This window comes from Rhipicephalus sanguineus, chromosome 5 (genome assembly GCF_013339695.2).
Source record: "Rhipicephalus sanguineus isolate Rsan-2018 chromosome 5, BIME_Rsan_1.4, whole genome shotgun sequence".
Classification (NCBI taxonomy): Eukaryota; Metazoa; Arthropoda; class Arachnida; order Ixodida; family Ixodidae; genus Rhipicephalus; species Rhipicephalus sanguineus.
The window spans coordinates 165377743-165400800 of NC_051180.1; the positions used below are offsets into that span (position 1 = coordinate 165377743).

General features: G+C 45.1%; 2 protein-coding genes across 2 annotated transcripts in view; both read left to right on the top strand.

Annotated features, from left to right (window-relative positions):
- The window catches only part of LOC119395060 (nucleolar protein dao-5), a 33206-nt gene extending 22036 nt beyond the window's left edge, over positions 1-11170 (top strand). Inside the window, exons 3-10 of the mRNA XM_049415772.1 lie at positions 33-218; positions 804-877; positions 1226-1293; positions 2142-2172; positions 3126-3209; positions 6391-6811; positions 9713-9836; positions 11055-11170. Of these exons, the coding sequence (XP_049271729.1) occupies positions 33-218; positions 804-877; positions 1226-1293; positions 2142-2172; positions 3126-3209; positions 6391-6723 (776 nt within the window). The 3' untranslated portion in view covers positions 6724-6811; positions 9713-9836; positions 11055-11170. The remainder of the gene's footprint in view (positions 1-32; positions 219-803; positions 878-1225; positions 1294-2141; positions 2173-3125; positions 3210-6390; positions 6812-9712; positions 9837-11054) is intronic.
- Positions 11171-16733: 5563 nt separating this feature from the next.
- LOC125758652 (cytoplasmic dynein 2 intermediate chain 1-like) overlaps positions 16734-23058 on the top strand; it is a 48788-nt gene continuing 42463 nt past the window's right edge. The window contains exons 1-2 of the mRNA XM_049416077.1: positions 16734-16737; positions 17928-18034. Coding sequence (XP_049272034.1) covers positions 16734-16737; positions 17928-18034 — 111 coding nt within the window. The remainder of the gene's footprint in view (positions 16738-17927; positions 18035-23058) is intronic.

Below are 23058 nucleotides of genomic sequence, written 5' to 3' on the forward strand. Positions count from 1 at the left end.
GTGGAAAGGATAGTGAACGCCGTACTTTACAGGTTCATCGCCAGTGACATCCAGCACAAAACGGTCCTCGCACGCCAGCAAAGTTGAAAAGCCAGAGGAACGCAAGAAAGAACACAAAAGTCCCTACGACAAGGGGGCCACGTCTCACAAGACGGCAAAAGCTGCGCCACAGAAATATGCCGCTTCGGAGAAGAATAAGGACAGCCAGCCTCGGCCACGTGGGTTGTTGTTAATCTTTGTTGTTAATCTTTAAAGAAAGAACTATTACTATGAATTGTTAATCTTTGTTACGTTGACTCATAGGATTATACTTCCCAATACAACGTAGTCAGTATTAAAGTCACTGCGGTGAGGTGGTTCAGGATCTGTTTCGTGTTATTGGGTAATTAACGCTTATCCAAATCACCGTACATGAGCGTATTCGTAATTTGTCCGCATCGAAAGAACTGATTGTAATGGGGAAAAAGGTGCGATTTCTTTCTTCCTTTCTTTCTTTCTTTCTTTCTTTCTTTCTTTCTTTCTTTCTTTCTTTCTTTCTTTCTTTCTTTCTTTCTTTCTTTCTTTCTTTCTTCCTTCTTTCCTTTCTTTCTTTCTTTCTTTCTTTCTTTCTTTCTTTCTTTCTTTCTTTCTTTCTTTCTTTCTTTCTTCCTTTCTTTCTTTCTTTCTTGTACTGGTGTCAAAAGCGCAGAACGTGAATTTTGGACTACTTTAGTGTATGACTACGAAACACCGCGCATGCGCTTCGTGGTGCCAAGTGAAACGAGAATTTGCCTCTTTTTGTTTTGTTTTTTCCCTGCCCAAAGCGACCGCCTCGATGTCTAAAACACATCAAACGGTCACAAGACAAGACACATATTCCGCGGAGCAATTGCTGCAGGTAAGCTCGTCATCCGTGCTTCTCAGGTTTACAACGTCGAGAAAGACATTGTTTGTAAGCTTGATTTTATTTTAACAATTTGGTAACTTTGCATAACCAGATTTTCTTTCTTATTTTCGAACTGTTCTAAAATGTTCTGTTCTAAATGGCTTGCCGTGGAGAGGAATTGGCGTCTTTGCTGCACATTTGCAGGCTCTATAGCGATGCACCTCAGAGCCAACACTGCCCGCTTTGTGAGCATGTGTGTTCGCGTTATTTTTATATATTTTTAGAAATATATACACGCTTAATTAAGTTGTCGTAGCGGCTTGCTTCTTTTTGTCTTCGAACTGGAGCGGGCATTCGCAGGCTGGCTCGAAGGAAACACCGACGAACGCGGAAGTTGCCATGGAAACGGAACAGAGCGCTGACAATGCGTAAGTGCATACGATTGATATGAGGCTAGAAGGGAAAGTCGTCTTGACTTGACGCGGTGGGGACAAAATACCGTAGTCATTTTTTAGTCTGTGGAGGACTTTGTGCTCTTTGATATTGAACGTTTTGTTCATATAGTCGACAATACTCTTTAGTCTTACGTCACCAGTCTGACATTATCATCTTACATTATGTCGACTGTAAGACGAAGGCCTCTCCTAATAATCTCCAATTTTCCCTGCCTTGTGCAAGCTGCTTCCATTTCACGCCTGCGCATTTATTAATCCCATCACTTAGTTGTCTACCGTCATTATAATGGTTGGATATTGTGATAAATTCAGATTGCCTATAAGGCTGAAAATATGAGATTGAGATACGAAAAACATCCCATAAAAATACGCGGACTCATTAATAACGCCATCTGCATCTGAGCCGCCGCGACGGAGTTACGATGTTCGGCTGCTGACCCGAAGGTCCCGGGTTCGATCCCTGCCGCGGCGGACGCATTTAGATGGAGGCGAACTGCTGGATGTGCTGTGCGATGTCAGAGGCCGTTAAAGAATGCCAGGTGGTCGAAATTATCCGGGGCCCTCCAATACGGCGTCCTCCACAACCAAACAACGAAAATTAAAAGCAAACTGAACATAAAATCTTTGTTACTGTATATATTAACTTACGCAACAAACTCATTCGTACTAATTGCACATTATACATTGAAAATACCGATATAATTTATGTAGGATGTCATTTTAAACTTTACAGATTATTATGAGCGCATGGGCTTAGCAAAGATCCACATAACTAAGATCGAACCTCTCGAATAATCCGGTATCATTACTTCTTTTTGCAGGCGACCTTCGACGTCTCATTCCGTAGAAAAGGTAAGAAATTGGCTGCAGAAATTGACATGTCTTGCGGCCTTCTTCAGTGCTATAATTGTGGCGTTTTTCTTATTTATAGCCCACTATCGTCGGTATTCAAGAGTAAAATTTTTATTTGGCTCTTATTGATTGGAACTTTTCATTTGCGCTTCAACTGGCCACGGAAAAGAAGTCTAAATAGCCGCGAATGGGCGATATACTAATATTTTGCGATAAAATTAACACCATCACCACAAAGTCATCGCCTCATGGCGATGACTTTAATTGAAGAGCGAGTAAAGCGTTTTCTTGTTCTTGTAATCTATTGTAGGCCTCCAAAAATGCTTCAGCCCTTTTTCTTCTTAGCTGGTTTTATATATGGTTTTATGCCGCGTCCTGGAGAGAAAGGACATGATACTGTAGCTGAAAACTCGAAAAGAAACACTAAAAGGCAGAAAAAAGTAGTGAAGTGTGCCTCCTACTCTCCCCATTTGAGTTTTCTGCTACAATATTATCTCCTGACGTAAGTACGAACTCGCCCAAGAAAACGCAGTTGTGGGGCGAAAATACTAGAGCAAAGCAACTAGGTCACAAATGAAACAGATTGGACGCGGCCACGTTGGTTGTTTTGTGCACGATTTTTGACGCAGCACTGGTTTAATGGATCTGACTCAGTTTGATTCAGACAAGTGCAGCATTTTGCTCATTTTTGATTGGTAACTGATTTTTTTTTTGGTCCACGTTACAATCAGGAAATGCCCTGTTTTTATTACAAATGCTTTAAAAGTGAAAGGCACTTAGGCACGCTTTACGTTCTCATGAAATTCAGCCCAGTTTAAGTTTCTGGATTTGGTTCTTCTAGAAAAAAAAAACAACTCCACAAATGAAAACACTGCATTGGCCTGATTCCTTGCAGTGCGAGCTAATTCTTTTTAGTGATCGTGTCCCGTAGCCGCTGCGACTTCATTTTTCAGATTATGCCCGATTTCTCAAAGTCAGAAACTTCCAGGACGAGGCATTCTTCTGTCGCAGATGACAATTACGACGATGATTTTGAGGTGGGTGCATATGATGGCTTGGTTGCTCGATTATTTAATTTTATTTTCTTCAAATTGTCCCCGTCCTCTCAGCAACGGTGATTTGTGTGCGGGAAAAAGAAAGCGACATACCGCAATCATTTACTTGAACAACGGAGGAGAATGTGTAGAAACCTACGAAAAAGTCAGTTGCGCCGCAAGGGCGAACCACACACTTGGTGAAGTTTTAAGATCGCATTAAAAGGGCCATTTAGTCGGAAGGCACGCCCTTGTTAGATGCATCGGGCGCGTAAGATGTGTGTGGGTTGGGAAGTGTGAATAAACTATTAAAAGTTGTTTAGTAAGCTCATCCTCCCCACCTCCCCCCCTTTTTTTAACTAACCGCTGGCATAGTTAAAGGGACACTAAAGGCAAATAATTCATGTCAGAGTGAAAGCTCAGTGTACGACAACGTCTAAAACGGCAATATTATCAACAGCTGTGCCCTACTTACCGAGAAACTAAGGTAAATGCATCTAGAGTCACTGGAAAAATTTCAGAGTATCGCATCTGTTTTCCGCGCGCCGCCGCAGACGCCATTGGCTTACTCGCATCACGTGACCTTTCGCCGCCATATCCCTTCCAAGCGCTTTGGGTGCAGGCGCGTTCAATGCAAAGCGTGGCCAGACATTTAGCAGTACCACGGTCTCCAGAAGTACTTCGTCTCTTTTTTTGACGCGTCATGCAGACAGGGCCGTAAGCAGACATTTTTTTCGGGGGGGGGGGGGGGGAGGGGCACGGGCCCGGTGTGCCACCCCCTGGCTACGCCACTGCATGCAGATGTTAGAAGAGAGTAGCTCACCATCAATCGAACGTTACTGGTGAGCTACTCTGGGAATCTCGTTTGCCGTGTGGGAAAAATTAATGTCAAAGTGCGCCGTTCTACGTGGCTGCATATTTGGCCTGAACGAATTCGCCCCCCTCGAATAACACTCCTTCCTGCAGTGAACTACACTAACTTTGCTGGAAAAGATCTTATGCGACAGGATACTTCACCTTTTCGGTTCGCTATGGTCAGCGATATTGAAAACTACATACCTTTCTATTTGCTCGGCTATTTATATCTCGATCTGTTGAACAGATTACACATGCTATCCGAGTTATAGGCGTGTCACGCACGAGAGCGAAATCGAAGATTTATTAAAATAATAACTGTTTACTGGTATACCTTGAAGGCAATTGTGGCATGATCTTTGGCATTGCACAAAACAGGAGCGTGGAAGTCTGTTGATAAACTTGGTATGAGGCAATGTTATCAAGCGTATTTTTAAATTTGCTGCAAAAAAATGCTGCTAATGCTGCATTGCGCCTTGCGTACCCTTAAAATACTGCATAGTTGGTGGGAAATGGTCACAGCAAAAAAAAAAAAGCAGATCCCACGCATTGAGGGAGTCTATTTTATGCGAGCCCAGGTCTATATACATACTGTGTTGCAGAAGCATGCGCTTTAAAAATTCCGGGATGCGCCATTTCTGATCAAAAGAACATAAAGCACCGTGCCGAGGAAGTTTTGATAAGAGTGCATTATGAAAAAAAAGTGCAGCAGTGCAGAAACCGAACCCCAGCTGTTTACGCGCTGGCAACGCCAAAAAAAAAAACTGTTTGTCGGAACACAGCAAAATATTTGCGAATTCATTGCAACGTTGGGAATATTAAGGAGACAAGAAATAGGAAATGAAACAATTAAGTAGTGATGTCAATCATTTTTGATGGCCTATTTTCTACGTATCGGAAGATAAGAAGTACCTTACCTACCGTACGCCGATTCGCCCGTGCGTTCGGCTGCTGGCGTTCCGAATCAAGAAGTCGCGCACAACTTCCAATTACCGTACACACACAACTTCTATTACACATATCAACCAGCTGAACAGCAAGCACGGTGCGCAAGCAAGCTATGCATCAGCGATCAGTCGAAGGACGCAATGTTGAATGTTCTCGATGTTGTTCGATAACGTTCACGAGTGCAGTGAACCTGAACGCCGACTGCAAAGCTAGCGCAGTCAAGATTCACCAAATGTCGAAGTAAATGGCATCTCACACGATGTCACTGCGCTAATGCAACTATGTTTACAGCTCCGGACCTAGCGAACATGCCCGGGCGTGACACGAAAAAAGACCGATGAAGCCATGAAGAGAGTTCGGGAGCACATGGCAACATTCGCCGTACGTATCATTAGTTAAACCGCTAACCGCGCAGCCGATCCATACCTGTCGATGACTCGAAATCACTTCTAATATCCTCTTGAAGAAACGCACACACATAATGCCGTTCTGCCGAGCGTGACACGGCACTGAGGCTAAAAGATCGGTCACTTCTCAACACACGCTAGCAACGCACCGGACGGTCTGGATGGGACATGGCTGCCGCCACCCAATGTTGCCCGCGTGCAGCCTACCTTTGCGGTACTCTGATTTTCCAGTGACTCTAAATGTATCACACGATGAGCGCCACGAGCGGGACGTTTTGGAAATGATCCCGATGACGTAAGAGAGTCCGACTACAATTAATCACTCGTGATCAAACTAGCTGTAACAAAAAAAGAACCTTCCGTGCATCAAGAGACGTAATAAAATGTTGCTTGTTCGTTTCTGTTTGATTCATGGAAAAAAGAACCTCATTGGCGTTGCCATGGGGAACGGCGCGCGTGGTTCAAAGGTTCCGTTTTCGCCGAACTGCGCTTCGCCCTGCGCCCTTCTTCGCTCACGCGGTCGGATCTCAGTGGTAGCTACGGTATCGCGTACTGCCGGGTGTGTTTTGCGCGCTCGTGAAAGTCGCCCTGACAGAAAGTTTGACAAAATGCCGCATGCATGTGATGTTGCCGGATTCCTGAATGGTGCACGTCGCCAGTGCACGCCGCCGCGCAGTAAAGGCGGGCAACGTTGGGCACGGCAACAGTGACGTCAGAAAGACCGCTTTGAGGCGGGTGATTTGAAGTGTGCTAACGCGATGCGGACCACTAAAACGTGATTTTATTTCAAAATAAACGCTTCCTTGGCACAAAAGTAGCACTACGAGGTTTCTGGACCGCTATTTCAACAATCAACGTCGACTTAATATTTGCCATTAGTGTCCCTTTAAGCGAGAAAGCGGGAACCACTGGATGCCGCGAAGCAATGTTTTAAACTAATTATCAGTCAGTTCTATATATTTCCCTTGTTTCAGGATTACGAGTCTGACTTCGAGAATGACGATGGCGTCGATGACGAGAGCAGTGCGAGCAGCGCCATCACTGATAGCAGCAGCAGCGGAAGCGCCCCCGCAAGTGGAAACGATGAGGCGCCCTCTAGCAAGGATGCATTCCGACCAACTAGTGACCGACTGCTGGCGCAGGAGCACAGCGAAGTCACTTCAGAGGTGAAGTCTAATGGATGTGGCGAAATCTCGGTCACACGTTCAACTGTTGCTGTGCATTCTCGCAGCAGAAGCTCAAGGAGCAGTCCCACTGGAAATCCGAGCCCGTTCTCGAAGTCGAAGCGAAGCCACCTGCTCCGCTGATGCCAACTTCCTTCTCGACGTACAGTCTGGTCAGCTACCTGACCGCACAGAAGAAAGAGGAAGAGAAGAAAGTGCTCAGCAAAGCTCAGTACGTTGCCCCGGGTGTTCAGTATGACCAATGATTTTTTTTTCTGCATGGTAGCTCGTTAAAGATGCGGAAAATAATCAACTTATCGAACCGTGTGTTAAGCAAACCAGTCAAATACTGGTACTCGAATAAGATTCTCATTCTTAACGCATAACGGGTTCCTTGTTCGCAAGGAAGCAGACAGCGTCGAGTCAGTTTATTAGGTACGCTCTAAGAAAAAAAGAGAGTATATGTGTCACTCTTTTCGGTGAGTCCTAGCTTACCATGTGCATGACTCGGTTTAAAAAGACACGTTAAGAGACTCTCTTTAAGAGACTCTCTATTGAGTCCCACGACTCTCCGAAGAGAGTATAATGACCTACAAAGAGGGTTCACCTGTCTCTTTAAAAAACGAGTCATAGACGCTGTGCCAAGCTTGGCGCGACTTAGTGCAAACTACGAGTGAAAAAAATCACAGCATATCCACGGAGTGAATGATGATGAGTGGGCGAAGCTGCGGAGGTTCATCGGTAAACCGCGAATCTTCCGTGAATTCTGCCCAGTACATCATCACCGACGTGAGATCGGGCGCGTTTATACTAAAGGTTCGATGAGTTATGACGACTTGCAGCTCACTTTAATTTTACATGTACGCTGTGAATTTTCATTGTTTAGAAAACCATTCCTTTAGAAAATTTCTGGCGTCTTTCTTTAAGCAGCTGGCGCCTTTTCGTTTTGCTTTTAGAAAACATCTGGCGTCTTTCGTTGGTTTATTTCATCAATCAACGGCGTTTTGAACAAAATTTTTATTGTTTAATCACGCATAGGAGAAATCTCACCAGGCACTACCTTGGAGGTAAACAATGGCTGCTAATGGGAATGAGAGACAGAAGAAGTCGGCTTTTAGCTAACACTTACACTTCTACTTCTACTAACGTTTCCTACTGGAACATGCCAATGGCTACTAATGGGGAATGAGAGACAGAAGAATTCGGCTTTTAGTTAACGCGCACGCTGCGAATTTTTTATTGTTCAACAACGCACAGGAGAAATCTCCCACCGGCACCACCTTGGAGGTCAAGATCTGGTACTAGCGTTAAGACTGGTTACGCACTACGACGGGGACGAACGGGTGCCGCTTTAAGGAGCTTCGCCCCTAAAACAGCGCTAAAAAGACGGGACAAGAAAGAACACAAGACCACGGCGTGGTGGTCTCGTGTCCTTTCTTGTCCCGTCTTTTTAGCGCTGTTTTTCACTCGCGATCATGAACCAACCAGCCAAAATACGTACCCTACTACTATAGTGCAAACTGCCTGCATTTTTTTTACTGTAGCACGTGAGATAGGAAGCACGAACACCACGTCCCCGTTTATCTCCGCTCTTTGCGTCTTGTCTTGCGACACTGTGTGCGCTGTATGATGACGTTCAACCTCGTATGATGTCTTGTTTCATCATAAACCCCGTATGGGCTCCGAAACCTCAAATAAAAGTTAACCATGTAGCCTTAAATTTTCACTTTTCCATACCTGCCTCCTGTGCTTTCGTGTGCGTCTGTAGGGTTCTTGGCATGTATAGCCTCAGATAGCATTTATAATTAATACAAGGTAATAATAATGAGCCGGAAATCTATCTCCGGTAGCAAAGGACATCAGCCAGAGCCCATAGTCGCAAAAGCCCCATGCTTCAGCCAACGCGCGGACTTCAAACGCATGCTTAAGTCGTTGCGATTAGGGGTGTGCGAATATCAAGTTTTTCGAATACGAATCGAATACGAATATCCACCTTCGAATATCGAATCGAATACCGAATATCAAAGGAAAAATGCCTCCACAGTAACAATATGTTATTTTACATGTAGCTATTTGAAAAAAAAAAAAACATTAACAGCCTGACTGGCAACACAACATACACTGCTATCTCCAGAACACAATGTCCAGGCTAGCACAATGCACATCACAACACAAGCACATATCACGACACAATGAACGTAATGACTAGATGTTATCATGAAGAAATATGAGTTGCTCCACATGATCAGGCAGCAGGCGCTCCCTTGTAACAGAGACAACCCCCCCCCCCCTGCCACTGAAAAGGCACGCTCGCTTGGAACAGAAGTGGCTGGTATAGGGAGTTACATGGGGCAAAGCTTTGCCAGAGTGGGGTATCTGAAGGTGCCTACAGTCCGCCACCAGTCCCGTGGGACCTGTCTTTCTTCAGAAGTGGTCCCGCATAGTGAACGAGTGGTAGTGCGGCACGTTACGGCCGCATAATATTGAAAATGTACGGTTACATGACCGCCAACAGCGCTGCACGTCGGAGATGCACCAGCAATAAATCATATATATATATACGTATTGGGGCGCTCGTCGCAGGCAGATATCGTGCCTCCGTGTACTTGCGATGTTTATCGCTCCTCTCGGCAACGTTTTTAGCGATACGAACGCAGCAGAAATGTGGAAGTCGAGTTATTTTATGGATGACAGTCGAATCGCATATTCGAATTTTTCGAATATTCGAAGTTATCGAATATTCGAAACTTTTCGAATACACGATTGTCGAATCGAATACGAATATTTCGATTGTAATATTCGACGAATATTGGAAACTTTCGAATATTCGCACACCCCTAGTTGCGACCCTTTGCTCATGGCCGCTAGCACTTTGACAAATATGACACGAGCTAACGTTTAAGGCTGCAGCTCTTGGAGACAATTTAGACCCTCACTCCGCTGGCGCAGATACTTTAGATCTCAAAAACAGTTCGCTTAGACCGACGACTACTTAGAGATCCACGTAATGCGTGAGGTCCACGTAATATTTAAATACTATGTACGCTGTATTGTGGAATTGTTCGGCTGTTGTAATTAGTACAAAACATTTCGAGTGCCCGGATGACCCGCTTTTTTCAACGGCGCGCTGCAGACAGCGGGCTAAGGACGTCTTGGAGATGGTCTCCCTGGACACCATGACGTACCAGGTGTTCGACGTTCCACCAATCACCTACGACGTCTACATTTCGACATTTGGCCGGGCCGACGCCAAACAGGTAAAGGGATATGCGACATAGTAAATGAGCCTAAATGAAAACGAAAAAAAAAGGGAAGTAACAGTAGTGCTGGGTGGTTTTCCTTAGCAGACCAGCCAATCCTAGCCTAGAGATAGCCAGTTAGGCGTAGATATAGCCACATGAGCATAGAAGGGGGTGGTTAAGCCTGGGAAAGCCAAGTCGAGGCTCTCTCTCTCTCTCTCTCTTTCTTTCTCTCTCGCTCTGTCGCCCATAGCAGCGCAATCATATCGTTTATATAAATGCTTGTTCTGATAGCGTGCCTGAACAGCCAAGTGCCTCACTCCTCCTTCCCGGCTTCCTTGCCTCAGCACTCCTCGTTTTACTAGGCTTTACTCTCTCCCACACCAGGCTGCACCCTGCTTTCCCACCGCTTTCCCTTACTCTCCTTCGCTCCGCTCTCTCTCTCTCTCTCCACTGTCCTCGCTTTCCCTCGCACCTGCTGTGCTCGGCAGTGGGGCTTGCCCAATTTCTGTGGCGCACACCCGACCGAGTTTTCTGCAACGCCGGCCTTACTCCTAGCTTAAACAGCTCTGCTGTTCATATTTCTATTCCACTCGTAAGTTATACTTGCTAATATAGCTTAAGTTACTACCGAAGAAGCTACGGTTTTGCTTTAGAAGAAATATTGCTGAAGGAGACGCAATTATTGAGGAAGAAGCAACGCTTACGCTTTGAGAGGAGCATCAATAACACAATGAACAACAAGAAGAAGAATGAAAGACAAGCAGCGAACCAAGCTCCCGCACCGGCTTGGTTTGACGTCATGAATTTCGATAGCGTCTGCTCAGGCCTGCATAATTTTTTTATGGAAACGGTGAACTGTGTTGCATTTAAAAGCGCCATGATATAAACTTGGCAAATTTAGCAAACCTACTATTTCACAAGGATGTATATTGGGGCTTCGAAGCAAAATTAACAACAAAAAAGATCATTTATCTTCATTCTTTCTTTTATTGAAAAAAACAAACTATAACATTTCAAAAGTAATTTCTCGTTTCTGTTTATAACCCCTTTAACGCACACCCAAGTTACAGTACTCGAGCATTTTGTATTCCACCGGAAGAACAGGGAAGCAGGCGGAGCCATATATTGAAACCGCGACTCCGCGCATCCAGGTTGTACTAGGCATTAGAGGCGTGCGCTCTAGTAACGGGGTGCATCCGATGGTTTTACACTCTCTCATTCTCGCTCGCGCAGGTGTTGATCCAAACCGACCTAGGCGATGAAGAAGAGTGCCAAACTGATGCCATCGAATGTGAGGACAAATGGACTCAACAGCCTCCTCACGACTACAAGGGTTTCGGCGGAGGTAAGAACACGAGTGGCTAACTCTCTTTCAAGCTAAAAAAGTTACACATCATCTCCCCCTACGGGCAACCATGGTGGGATGCGAAAGCGTCGCGGGGGGTGCGCATCTAGTTTTCGTTTCTGTTATGTGACTTATGAGGCGGTGGTTGTTGAGGCGTTTGAATTACCGCTTGCTGGCGTTTACGTTCGGCTTCCCGAGCTTTCCTCTGCTCCGCGGCGGTGGCGCTGCCGCTGCAACTAGCACCGACGTTGACGTTGTTCATGGCGTTTCGCACACCGTTGCACAGAGAGAGAATGAAGGAAGCACAATGAACGCGCGCTTTCGCAGCCTCGCAGCTTCGAGATTCGCTTGCCGGCGTTGCCGTTTACGTTCAGCTTCGCGAGCTTTTATAGCGCCGTTGCGAAGGACGGGAGAGGAGAAACGAAGCGGAGGCAACGCTCACGCCACCTCCTCCACCCCACCTCCTAGCGCTCACGCGAGGAGAGTGGGAGAGTTGGCGCAGACGCAGTATGGGTGCGGACGCAGTAGAACGGACACTGCTCCGAGCATAAGATGCTTTCGCATCTTGAAACAGTGGCAGTGTCACTTGCCTTTGAGTCAGTGGCGTCTTGGTGACGTCCGGTAGTATATTTCCGATAGTTAGTCTTGCGTAACTGCTTTTCACTTCGGACCGACCGATTGTGGACTTCCCGCAACTTTGAACGCTATGACGTTGCCTCACATTTGAGTCGATTTTGAGAGGAAGCTTTCAAGAAAGTTAGCTTCTCTAAACTATGCTTAATTAGGCTAAATATGTCTCGAGAAAATGACACCTCCGTCCAAAGCCTTTATCGCGCGCAGGGTGGCGTCAGTTTTGCAACTCTGGATTATTTGTTCGCCTGTTGAGCAGCTTCCTTGTTTGTGGGTTCGTATGCCACCGGCGGCAAGGTGCTTTTTCATCCACTGTCTCTTCTCTCAAGTTAAAGCTACATATAACGCCTCTATTATTTCCTTGACATTATTATCTGTTTACTTCGTTTTCTTGTTTAGAGCATTATAGCACTCGTGTGTAATAAACCACTGATGTCACCTCGACATGTCATACTCTGTCCAATCAACGCCACCTAAATAAACTTTCTCTAGGTGGCGTTGATCCAATGCGCGTTTCCTTCTCTCTTTTCCGCGGCGTCTCTTTGTTGTAGTTTACGACAGCACTGTCTTACGTGCGGTTATTAAGCGTGTGAAATACCACTTGCTCGAACACTACACGAATATTTGTCCATCTCAGCGAGCAATGAGGACACTTTTGAGCACGCTAGTTTCGAACTTATACCATGTTTACCACTTCGCTTGTATTTGTTTGTATTTGTCCCTACCTTTGAACCCTAATTGCTGTGATATATTTTATTTGTTTTACTTCAAGTGAGGTTATTTGTATTTTTCTGCTGCTTATAACGAAGTCGGGAGGCCTCCCTGGCTGTTATTACTTTGGAAGCTCCTTTGGTATTACATATAGTTGCAGGTCTAACATTGCAATAGCACCCAATAAAGGAAAATTTGATTATAATTAACTTAAATTAGTGAATTAGTTTCACGAAGCCTCTTGAACAACGCTGACGTAATACTACGTTTTTTACTTCTAGTCCTATTCGAGTTCATACGTGGGAGATATTAAAGGTTACGCGAAAGTGCATGAGCTGCAGTGCAGTCGTAAGGCGGATATCTGGCTAATCGACGAGCGAGCGCGCGGTCACGGCGATGTTACGATCAGCAAAAGTCTATAGCCGCGAGTCGGGACGCCCGCGGCCACGTGGGCGAGCTCGGGTTGCTCGCCAATAGTCTAGCATTTCGCGCCAGACCGTCAGACTCGCATTCAGGAACGGTCGAGGACTGTTTCGTGGTTCTGACAGTGGCGCGGAGCGTCTCGCTTACGCGCAGCGTCCTTAGATTCGATGCACCGGCGAGTGGCCGGACGTGCGAACGATTGAGCTGCGTGCGTCCCAGTTGAGAAGGCAAGTCCTCGCGGCGATCAGAGCGGACGTGGAGTAACGAGCCTTTAATTTACTCACAGGAAGCGACTTGACCCTAATGACGGAACTCTTGAAAATGCGAAGATGATGAAGTTTACTTTCTGAGAAAATGTAGACTGTGATTAGTAGCGATCCACTCCCAACCATTCGATACGGCTTTCGTGGAAAAAAAAAACCATAGCGACTTTCAGTCTCGTCAAGTAATATCTTGCGGCATTGCCGTAATGTTGATTAGAGCGGAGCAACATTAACACCACTGTTAGCATTGTTTCATGTTTTAAAAAAAACGCGCCATTTGTGAGTCGTGTATTTAATTCCCTAAGCTCACTTTGACTGTGCACGTCACATCATGGGTCTTTGTATGTGTATGTTATGTCACGTTCCTCGACCTGTCACATTGCTTCATTTGAATTGAGATACAATTGGCACATTGGGAAAAGACTGTCCATAGCCAAAATAGAAACCCTCGTCGTTGCTGAGCCTCCTAGAGCCACCTCGATGCTCTCTTCCGCAGTATTGTGCGGCTTAGCTTGTTTTCCTGAATTACCACAACGCACTCAGGAACAATGCAATCACGCGTGCCTGCGAGCACCAGCAAATTCTTTGTGACGTCACGGCCCACGGAGCAGGTCTGCACACTAAGCGCACAACTTGACGCTTCATGATTCTTGTTATGGCGCACTCATTTACTCCGACAGCTCATGCTTCGCGTTATCGAGGAAGACAGGGCCTGTGGAACCCGGCGAAACCTGAAGCGAGTATCGGAGGTGGACGGCTTCAGCGACGGTTTCTTGCAGCTAGATCCCGTCCGCTTTGCCAAAGGTGAGCCTGCACAGATTATCTAGCCACTTTCTGAGTGACGTATTCGCTCATTTGATCGAAGTTCGTTGCCATCTGTAGAAATCGCATGGTCCATGGGCACCGTGCATTCGTTAGGAGCCGCCACAGTCGCGCGCTGCCTTCAGCGCCAAAGCGGCCACGGCAGCAGATTTGGCGGGATAAGGGAGCAGACGACGCAGGCGGCGGCAAGCCACTGCGCCGTGCTTTGGTGCTTCGCTTGAGGCGTTTTCTTTCCCGTTTGCTTTCAAAAGACGTCAAATTGTTAGCAGCTGTCAAAGAACGCAGCGTTAGCGCGTGTGCTTCTTTTCGTCAGACATCGTGTATCCTCAGGCGAACGCGGCAACATAAGATGCATGAGCTGGGGGAAGACAACGGAGGTGACGAGCCCGTTGAGCGAAACCGCGCACGTGTAACGCGGGCCGCCTCGCTCACTAAACAATCACAGCTTATCGCCTTCGGGCTAACGCGGCAGCGAACTCAGCGGCAGCTTGAAACTCGCGACACCAGCAATTGAACTGTCACGGCCGCTGAATAAAAAAAAAAAACACTTTCCATCGAATGGCCATGGCACTGCATTTGCTGCGCCGACATCTCTAAATGGAAACTGGTAAAAACGCGTGCCCGGAGAATTCCTGTAGGTGTTATTGCACCCAACAACGCAGCAATTATTCCTGGATTTCAGCATTCCTACGAGTAGCGCAACCGACACAAAACAAACTCCCCGCGAAAATACCTCGCGCCGTCGCAGCGGGAGCGTGGAGCGAGTAGGGGTGCAATCGCGGAGCGATGCTTGGCTCACGCTATATTATTCTTATCGTCCACCACCTGCGGCTGACTGATCGCGTTGATAACGCGGACGGACCGTCGCTCTGGTCACTGGCCAAGCGCGAAAAGCACGAAAAGTATAGTCATCGTAAAAGGCATAGTTCCTCGATTTCACCTCATTGCGAGCATCCCGCCAAATCTGCGCTTCTTGCCGCTAGGGACGCCTTCGCTCGGCGCACAGGTCTAGCTAGTGTACAGGCAGCTCTTAAACGTTGTAAGAACGCTAAGTTCGTCCGATTGGTCCCACATCATGTTCTAGATGCTCCCAGTGGTCCGCCGCGGTGGTATAGCGGCTACGGTGCTCGGCTGCTGACCCGAAGGTCGCGGGTTCGGTCCCGGCCGCGGCGGTCCCATTTCGATGGAGGCGAAATGTTGAGGCCCGTGTACTTAGATTCAGTTGCACGTTAAAGAACACCAGATGGTCGAAATTTCCGGAGGCCTCCACTGCGGCGTCTCTCATAATCATATCGTGGTTTTGAGACGTAAAACCCCAGATATTATTATTATTATTATTATTATTATTATTATTATTATTATTATTATTATTATTATTATTATTATTATTATTATTATTATTATTATTATTAGGGGTGTGCGAATATTCGTCGATATTACATTCGAAATATTCGTATTCGATTCGAAAATCGTGTATTCGAAAAGTTTCGAATATTCGATAACTTCGAATATTTGAAAAATTCGAATATGCGATTCGATTATCATGCATAAAATAAATCGTCTTCCACATTTCTGCTCCGTTCGTATCGCTAAAAACGTTGCCGAGAGGAGCGATAAACATCGTAAGTACACGGAGGCATGATATCTGCCTGCGACGAGCGTCCCAATACGTATGATTTATTGCTGGTGCATCTCCGACGTGCAGCGCTGTTGGCGATCATGTAACCGTACATTTTCAATATTATGCGGCCGTAACGTGCCGCACTACCACTCGTTCACTATGCGGGACCACTTCTGAAGAAAGACGGGACCCACGGGACTGGTGGCGGACTGTAGGCACCTTCAGATACCCCACTCTGGCAAAGCTTTGCCCCATGTACCTCCCTATACCAGCCACTTCTGTCCAAGCGAGCGTGCCTTTTCAGTGACGGGGGGGGGAGTCTGTTCAAGGGAGCGCCTGCTGCCTGATAATGTGGAGCAACTCATATTATCTTCATGATAACATGTAGTCATTACTTTCCTTGTGCCGTGATATTTGCTTGTGTTGTGATGTGCATTGTGCTAGCCTGGACATTGTGTTCTGGAGATAGCAGTGTATGTTGTGTTGCCAGTCAGGCTGTTAATGTTTTTTTTTCTTCAAATAGCTACATGTTAAATAAAATATCGTTAATGTTGAGGCATTTTTCCTCTGATATTCGATATTCGATTCGATATTCGAAGGTGGATATTCGTATTCGATTCGTATTCGAAAAATTTGATATTCGCACGCCCCTAATTATTATTATTATTATTATTATTATTATTATTGTTATTATTATGCTCCCAGCGATAGAGGGGAACATTCGCTCTATAATAATGTCGTTGGCTTACTGCTAAGTTGAACTAGATGGATCTTAACCAGTCCAGGTGAAAGTGCTTTCTTTCTAACTGGCAACGGTTAAAGAGCAATAGCCACACTGTTATTATTCGTTTACGCGACGTTGTAATAAACCTCTGTATTTCAGGCTGTCCGATCAACTTCGTTCGCTTCTCACGACCCTGTCCAAACTACTTGGTCACAAGCCACGACCTCACGTCTATGGTGAGCAGACTGATGCCGGTGCACTGATGGCTCATAAATAGCCGCTGAATTATCAGTTTGGTTTTCGTATATTGAGAATTTGTACTTGTATCTATAGTACGAATACTTGAAAAAGACAGTGAATATCAATTACAATTATGGGTACGTTTCCTTACGTTTTCTTAGAAATAAGGAGTGAAGCTGAAGAGAAAGCGGGTGAGGGGAGGGGAAGTTAAAAAAATATGCTGGTAAATATTTCTTCATAAAGAATGCTTCACTTATTTAGGCGGAACGGTAATAATTGGGACTTACTGTGGCAAATGTCTTAAGTGGTGGCAGAGCCTATGCTCATGGTCTGAGTCAATGACATTGATTGTACGTAAGCACGTCGCGAGGACGACGTACCTTGCGTTTTCTTTTCTTCGTGGTTCTTTTTTTGCATACATTGCTTAATGAAACACTAAAAAGAACTGACTTGGTGCTTCTTCAAAATAAATGTTTAATTCATTTGACGGCAAGTTCTTAATTATTCGTGCATTTTACAAAACAACACACACACACACACGCACGCACACACAAATTCTTCGAACGACAATTCAAGCAGAGCAGAAAAAAAAACAGACTTACACAACTAGACAGAATGAACACCATATTTTTCTTTTCTTCTTCCTTTTTTGGAATTGAAGCTCGCGCCGAAATCTCAGTCGGTTACCACTATGACGTCATGGATTTCAATGTATTTTTTTATTTTTTGCTTTTGGCCGCTGTGGCATGGTGAATGTTGTTGAAGTTTACTACGTTGGGCTTTTGCTTCCTTTCGAATGCCATCCTGTCCTCCTTTCATGAAAATTTCGATGGTTCGTGTCGATGCATTGAGTACTCTCGAAACAGGATGAGATTGATCCGTGTAGAGCTGTTAAAATCGGTGACGTCGAGGCGATATAACGCGAGAAATTGGCCGCAGAGGCATCACCTGTGGTTTATTATTTCGTGCATTCACTTTTACCCACCTCTTCTCGCGATAAGAGTGATCGTGTGTGATTGTGTAAACAGCTCAACAGTATATGTGTAGCAGATACGTGCATCGGCGCCTTTTTCCTGAACAATTCTTTTTCTCAATTAAGCGTTTTTCCTGAACAATTTCTTTTTCTCAATTAAGCGTGTCTTTCATCTTGTCTCTATCGCCGCTGTGGCAGACAGAAGAGGTCCGTGCAAGTATTCTGGCGACACGGTCCTTTGCGTGTGGAACCTGAACAGCCCTGCGACACCGACAGAGTACGTGGCAGATCAAAGGGCAGTTGTTGTAGTAGCTGTCATTCTATTAGTTTTTCTTGTTTCTTGTGATGCTACAGATGCAGTCACTGACGCATTGTTTTATTACAGCGTGATCATATCAAATTGCCAGGTGACTTGCTGCCAGTGGTCGCCTCTCGACGCCACGTCCCTGGTCACAGGATCGGTACGTTGCAGTTACTTGCAGAATGCACAGAAATGAAATGAGTCATCCTTCGGTATCTTGCCGAGCATTATTCGCTATATGTAGCGTGATGTACAAAAGCAACCACCAGCGACCCAATGAGTGCTTACCTTCTACACTTAAGCATCACTCTCTCATATGGTATTCGACATTCCTTTTGTCGAAAGAAAACGACGTACTGTTTATCATTATTTGCGCGACTATACCATGCAGCATAAGTTAGGAGCTGTAGGTCTGTCTACCGGATAAGTATTTGTAGGAACGGCCGGTGAAGAGGACCATGTGCCCAGCGCTTTAGGTCAAACAGTCACCCGGGTGGTAACCCAGATCACGCAGCGGATGTGCAGAATGAACAGGTCACTGATGGAGGCTTTGCAACGAATTTCGCCGCTGCTCCAAACGCAGCGTTCAAGGCTGATCCTACGCGAATCCTCCCGAGCGCAACCTCTCGACAGTTTGATACACGCTTTCCAATGAAAATCGTGGACATATTTTGTGTTTACCACGGATTTGTTCTAGCTTGCTCATATTTTGCAACATTGTCGCAATTTAACGTCCGGATCAATTTACACATGCTACTTGCCTAGTCTACAAAAAAAAAAAATCCGGCAGATCCCACGCACTGTGGGAATCGATGTAATCCGAAGCAGCCAGCGAAGAGTTCCATAAATCACCTTGTTCATCTTTCAGGAAAATGAAGTCATTCATGTCATGACTTCTAGTTCACTCTATATCATATGTTTGTCATGCATGTATGCATGTACAGTCTTTTATATAATGAAACGTATATTCTGGTATATACAATGCATGACTTGCCATTAATGTTCGTCACGCACTCATGACATGCCATACCAATTTTGGTGTATATCCAATTAAAAGTCTGAACCGCACCAAGACAGTGTCATGTAAATCAAGCCGTACATGACATGCGTGTATGATTTGCGTGTTAGGACCTTTTATGTTCGTCATACAGTTACGTCACGCAATACCACTTTTGGTCTATATAAAGCTAGGGAAACGGCCGCGAGCGCATCGTGAGCATCACGTGTAAATCATGCTCTACATCAAATGCATGTCACAATTGTCATGTCACCACCTGCCATTAGTGTTCCTCATACAGTCACGTCACTAAATGCTAATTTTGGGGTATACCAAGCTAGCGAAACGACCGCGAGCGCACCATGAGCGTGGCATGTAAGTCATGCTGTACATGACATGCATGTCATGATTTTGATGCTACCACTTGTGATTTATGTTCTTCGTACACTCACGTCACGCAATACCAGCTGTGGTACATGTCTTGATAGCGAAACGTGCACCATGAGCGGGTCATGTATGTCATGGCGTACATGACGTGCATATCATGATTTTCATGTTCATCATCATCATCAGCCTTGTCTACGCCCACTGCAGGGCAAAGGCCTCTCCCATGTCCCGCCAATCAACCCGGTCCTGTGCTTTCTGCTGCCACGTAATACCCTGCAAACTTCTTAATCTCATCTACCCACCTAGTTTTCCTGTCTCCCCCTCACGCGTTTGCCATCTCTTGGAATCCAGTCAGTTACCCTTAATGACCACCGGTTATCCTGCCGACGTGCTACGTGCCCGGCCATATCCATTTCTTCTTCTTGATTTCAACTATGATGTCCTTAACCCCCGTTTGTTCCCTGACCCACTCTGCTCTCTTCCTGTCTCTTAAGGTTTCATGTTACCACCTGTCATTTATGTTCGCCACACAGATATGTCTCGTTGTACCAATTTTGGTATATGTCTATCTAATTAAACGGCCGCGAGCGTCCCGAGACCATGTCATGTACATCATGCTGTATAGATGGCATGCGTGTCATGATTTGCACGATAGGACCTGTCACTCATGTTTGTCATACACTGTTGTTACGCCATACTAATTTTGGTATAGTATATCAAGTTAACGAAACTGCCGTAAGGGCACCGAGACCGTGGCATGTAAATCATGGTGTTCATGACATGCATATCATGATTTTCATTTATGACCTGTCATTTATGTTCCTCATACAGTCATTTTATGCCATACCAGTTTTGGTATACATCACATTAACGGAACGGCCAGGAGAGCACAAAGATCGTAGGCGGATAGATAGATAGATAGATAGATAGATAGATAGATAGATAGATAGATAGATAGATAGATAGATAGATAGATAGATAGATAGATAGATAGATAGATAGATAGATAGATAGATAGATAGATAGATAGATAGATAGATAGATAGATAGATAGATAGATAGATAGATAGATAGATAGATAGATAGATAGATAGATAGATAGATAGATAGATAGATAGATAGATAGATAGATAGATAGATAGATAGATAGATAGATAGATAGATAGATAGATAGATAGATAGATAGATAGATAGATAGATAGATAGATAGATAGATAGATAGATAGATAGATAGATAGATAGATAGATAGATAGATAGATACTCTCAAAGGCGCAGAATTTCACTAAGAAATTCTTTGCATTTAAAAGAAAGAAAGAAAGAAAGAAAGAAAGAAAGAAAGAAAGAAAGAAAGAAAGAAAGAAAGAAAGAAAGAAAGAAAGAAAGAAAGAAAGAAAGAAAGAAAGAAAGAAAGAAAGAAAGAAAGAAACTGCGTATTTTTGGTGCCCAGGGAGTGAAACCCAACTACAGACGTTGAAAGTCACCCGTCATGGTCGAAACGTTTTAGATACCGTCTATGACGTTTTTTTCGTTACCTGGCCTGACTACGGCTCGCAATTGTGGCAGCCGCTGCTGGCGCTTTCCTTTAAAAAGTGCACTTGTCTCCGCTACAACTCGAGACTGTCGCCTTCCTTTCTTCATGTAATTTCGCGTGAATTTCACTTATACTTCGGAGAATCAACTTAGAAAAAAAAACCTTGGAGGACCCTTGAGCTTCGTCTTCAAGAGTAGAACGCGATAACGTACTCGGGCCCCTTGCGCATCGCCTTCAACCGCGCCGCAAGGAAAGTAACGTTTGTGAGCGTAATATTGGCCTTTTCCTACTATCCTAGAATGCCTGCTGCAAGTACAGTTTCGAAGTGCCTACTACGCCATAATTCTTCCTTTGGCAAATTGTCGAAGTACCCACTACGCGTCCCTACGGTGCCACGCGCACATCATAGCTGCACACTTTGTAATGGTGCTCAACTTTAAGCTACCCACGCGTTGCGCAATTCACATGTTTTGACGCCTGGTGCGATGCTACGATTCTGTCATGCAGTATTACATGCGTTGGGGAGACCATAGCTACGTGAACGGCGCGGTAGAGACACAAGGACAAGGGACCGACGAGAGCTGACGCTGACTTCCAACTATCATTTATTAGCACGATACGTGAAAATGAAAACAAAATAGCAGGGTGATTCCACGTAAGATCGAACAAACGATGGCTGGTCGACCTCTCAAATTTATTTCAAAATTTTATATATTATTGCCTGATGAGTGGAAAGAAGAGATCCGCAAGGTGTTTTGCCGAAAAAAATTTTTTCGAACCACAGGAAATCAATAATGACGAAGAGGTGGAGTGGAGCGCTCATTCGCTCTGCTGGTTTGGCCATCTTTCGTTATGAATTGCACAAAATATATTAAAGTTAGGTAGCTGAAATTTATTTACCTAAATATATGCATGTTTTTGCTTCTGCTCAGGTATTTTTAGTTTTTATGTGTGGTGTGGATGTTTTTATAAAAAACCTCAAAAATGGCCCAATCGGCAAAGTTTTCTTTACTTTGAAGGTCTTTATCTCAAAAAAGCCTCGTAGCAGAGCAACAAAAATTCTGCATTACGTTCTTCGCATGCTTATCTACCAAAGTGCCAAATCTTGTATTTATATAACTTTTCAGTAAAGAGATATGATCGGGCTAAGTTCAAGAAAACACCGAACAGTGGAAACTTCTGACGACAATTAAAAAAAAACCCATTTTTTAAATTTCTTAAACTTTGTCCACTTATTCTCCTCCACATCAGCTTTCACAATCATTAAAACATGTTGCATAATGTCGTTGCACTAATAGTTACGGCCCCTCCAATGAGACCCTTAGGCAAGGATGGGCAATTCCGACTTCTTGCCCAGCAAGTGTATAAAATGCAGGCAGGATTGAATTTCTTTTTATTAAAAGGCCAGCAGGTACCTAAAAAGGTGTCGCCGGCACTGAAGACGTTAATTTTGAAATTATTTGGTCACTGCAGCGGCCACGAGTGCGGAGCTACCGAGTAGGCGCGCGCGCACCCGAGATGCTCGTTGTAAGAGACGGCGCAGTGAGAGCTCGTTCTCGCGTCCTCAGACCGATTGAGTTCGAAACAGCAACACCTCTCGGGTGACTTGAACGCACGTGCACCGGTAGTCGCAGTGATCTGGTTAATTGCGTCGATTTCTTTTTCAGGGGGCATAAGAATGTCATCGTTAAATTGTGCGTTCCGTGAAGATCTTTCATTGCAGTGGTAGCAAAAGCACGCGTAGCACAAGTAGTCCGTCTCACTGACAGTCACTGATCTTTCGGGTGTTAAACGTTCCTTCAAAGCATTTATGTCTTGGTCGGTAACTCTGCGAAATTTTGGCTTCTTTGCAATAATTAAAGGAGTACTGACACGAATTTGAGACATCGCAAAAGGGACATTTTTTGCTTCGTTGGTATGCAGTGTCCACGCTGTCCACGCACTGGAGTCGGAGAACACGTATAAAATATTTTAATTTGACTTTGAAGTTTGCGTCGCTGAGCATTTGCAAGCCAGCCACACTGCAAGGACATTATCCCGACAAGTCAAGACAGTTCCTCCGAGTTCGCGAGTTCTGCGTCCTGCATGCAGCCTCAATCGTAGAAATCACTGTCAGGGTCACTGGACGACAATTCACTCATCGTTGTCTATTGCACCACGAGCATATTACGGATTTCCCGCTAGTACGTCGCGAATTTCTGTATCTCCGTGACGTCACACTGCTAGGAAACGACACTGAGAAGCCACACCCTCGATATCGAAACCGAA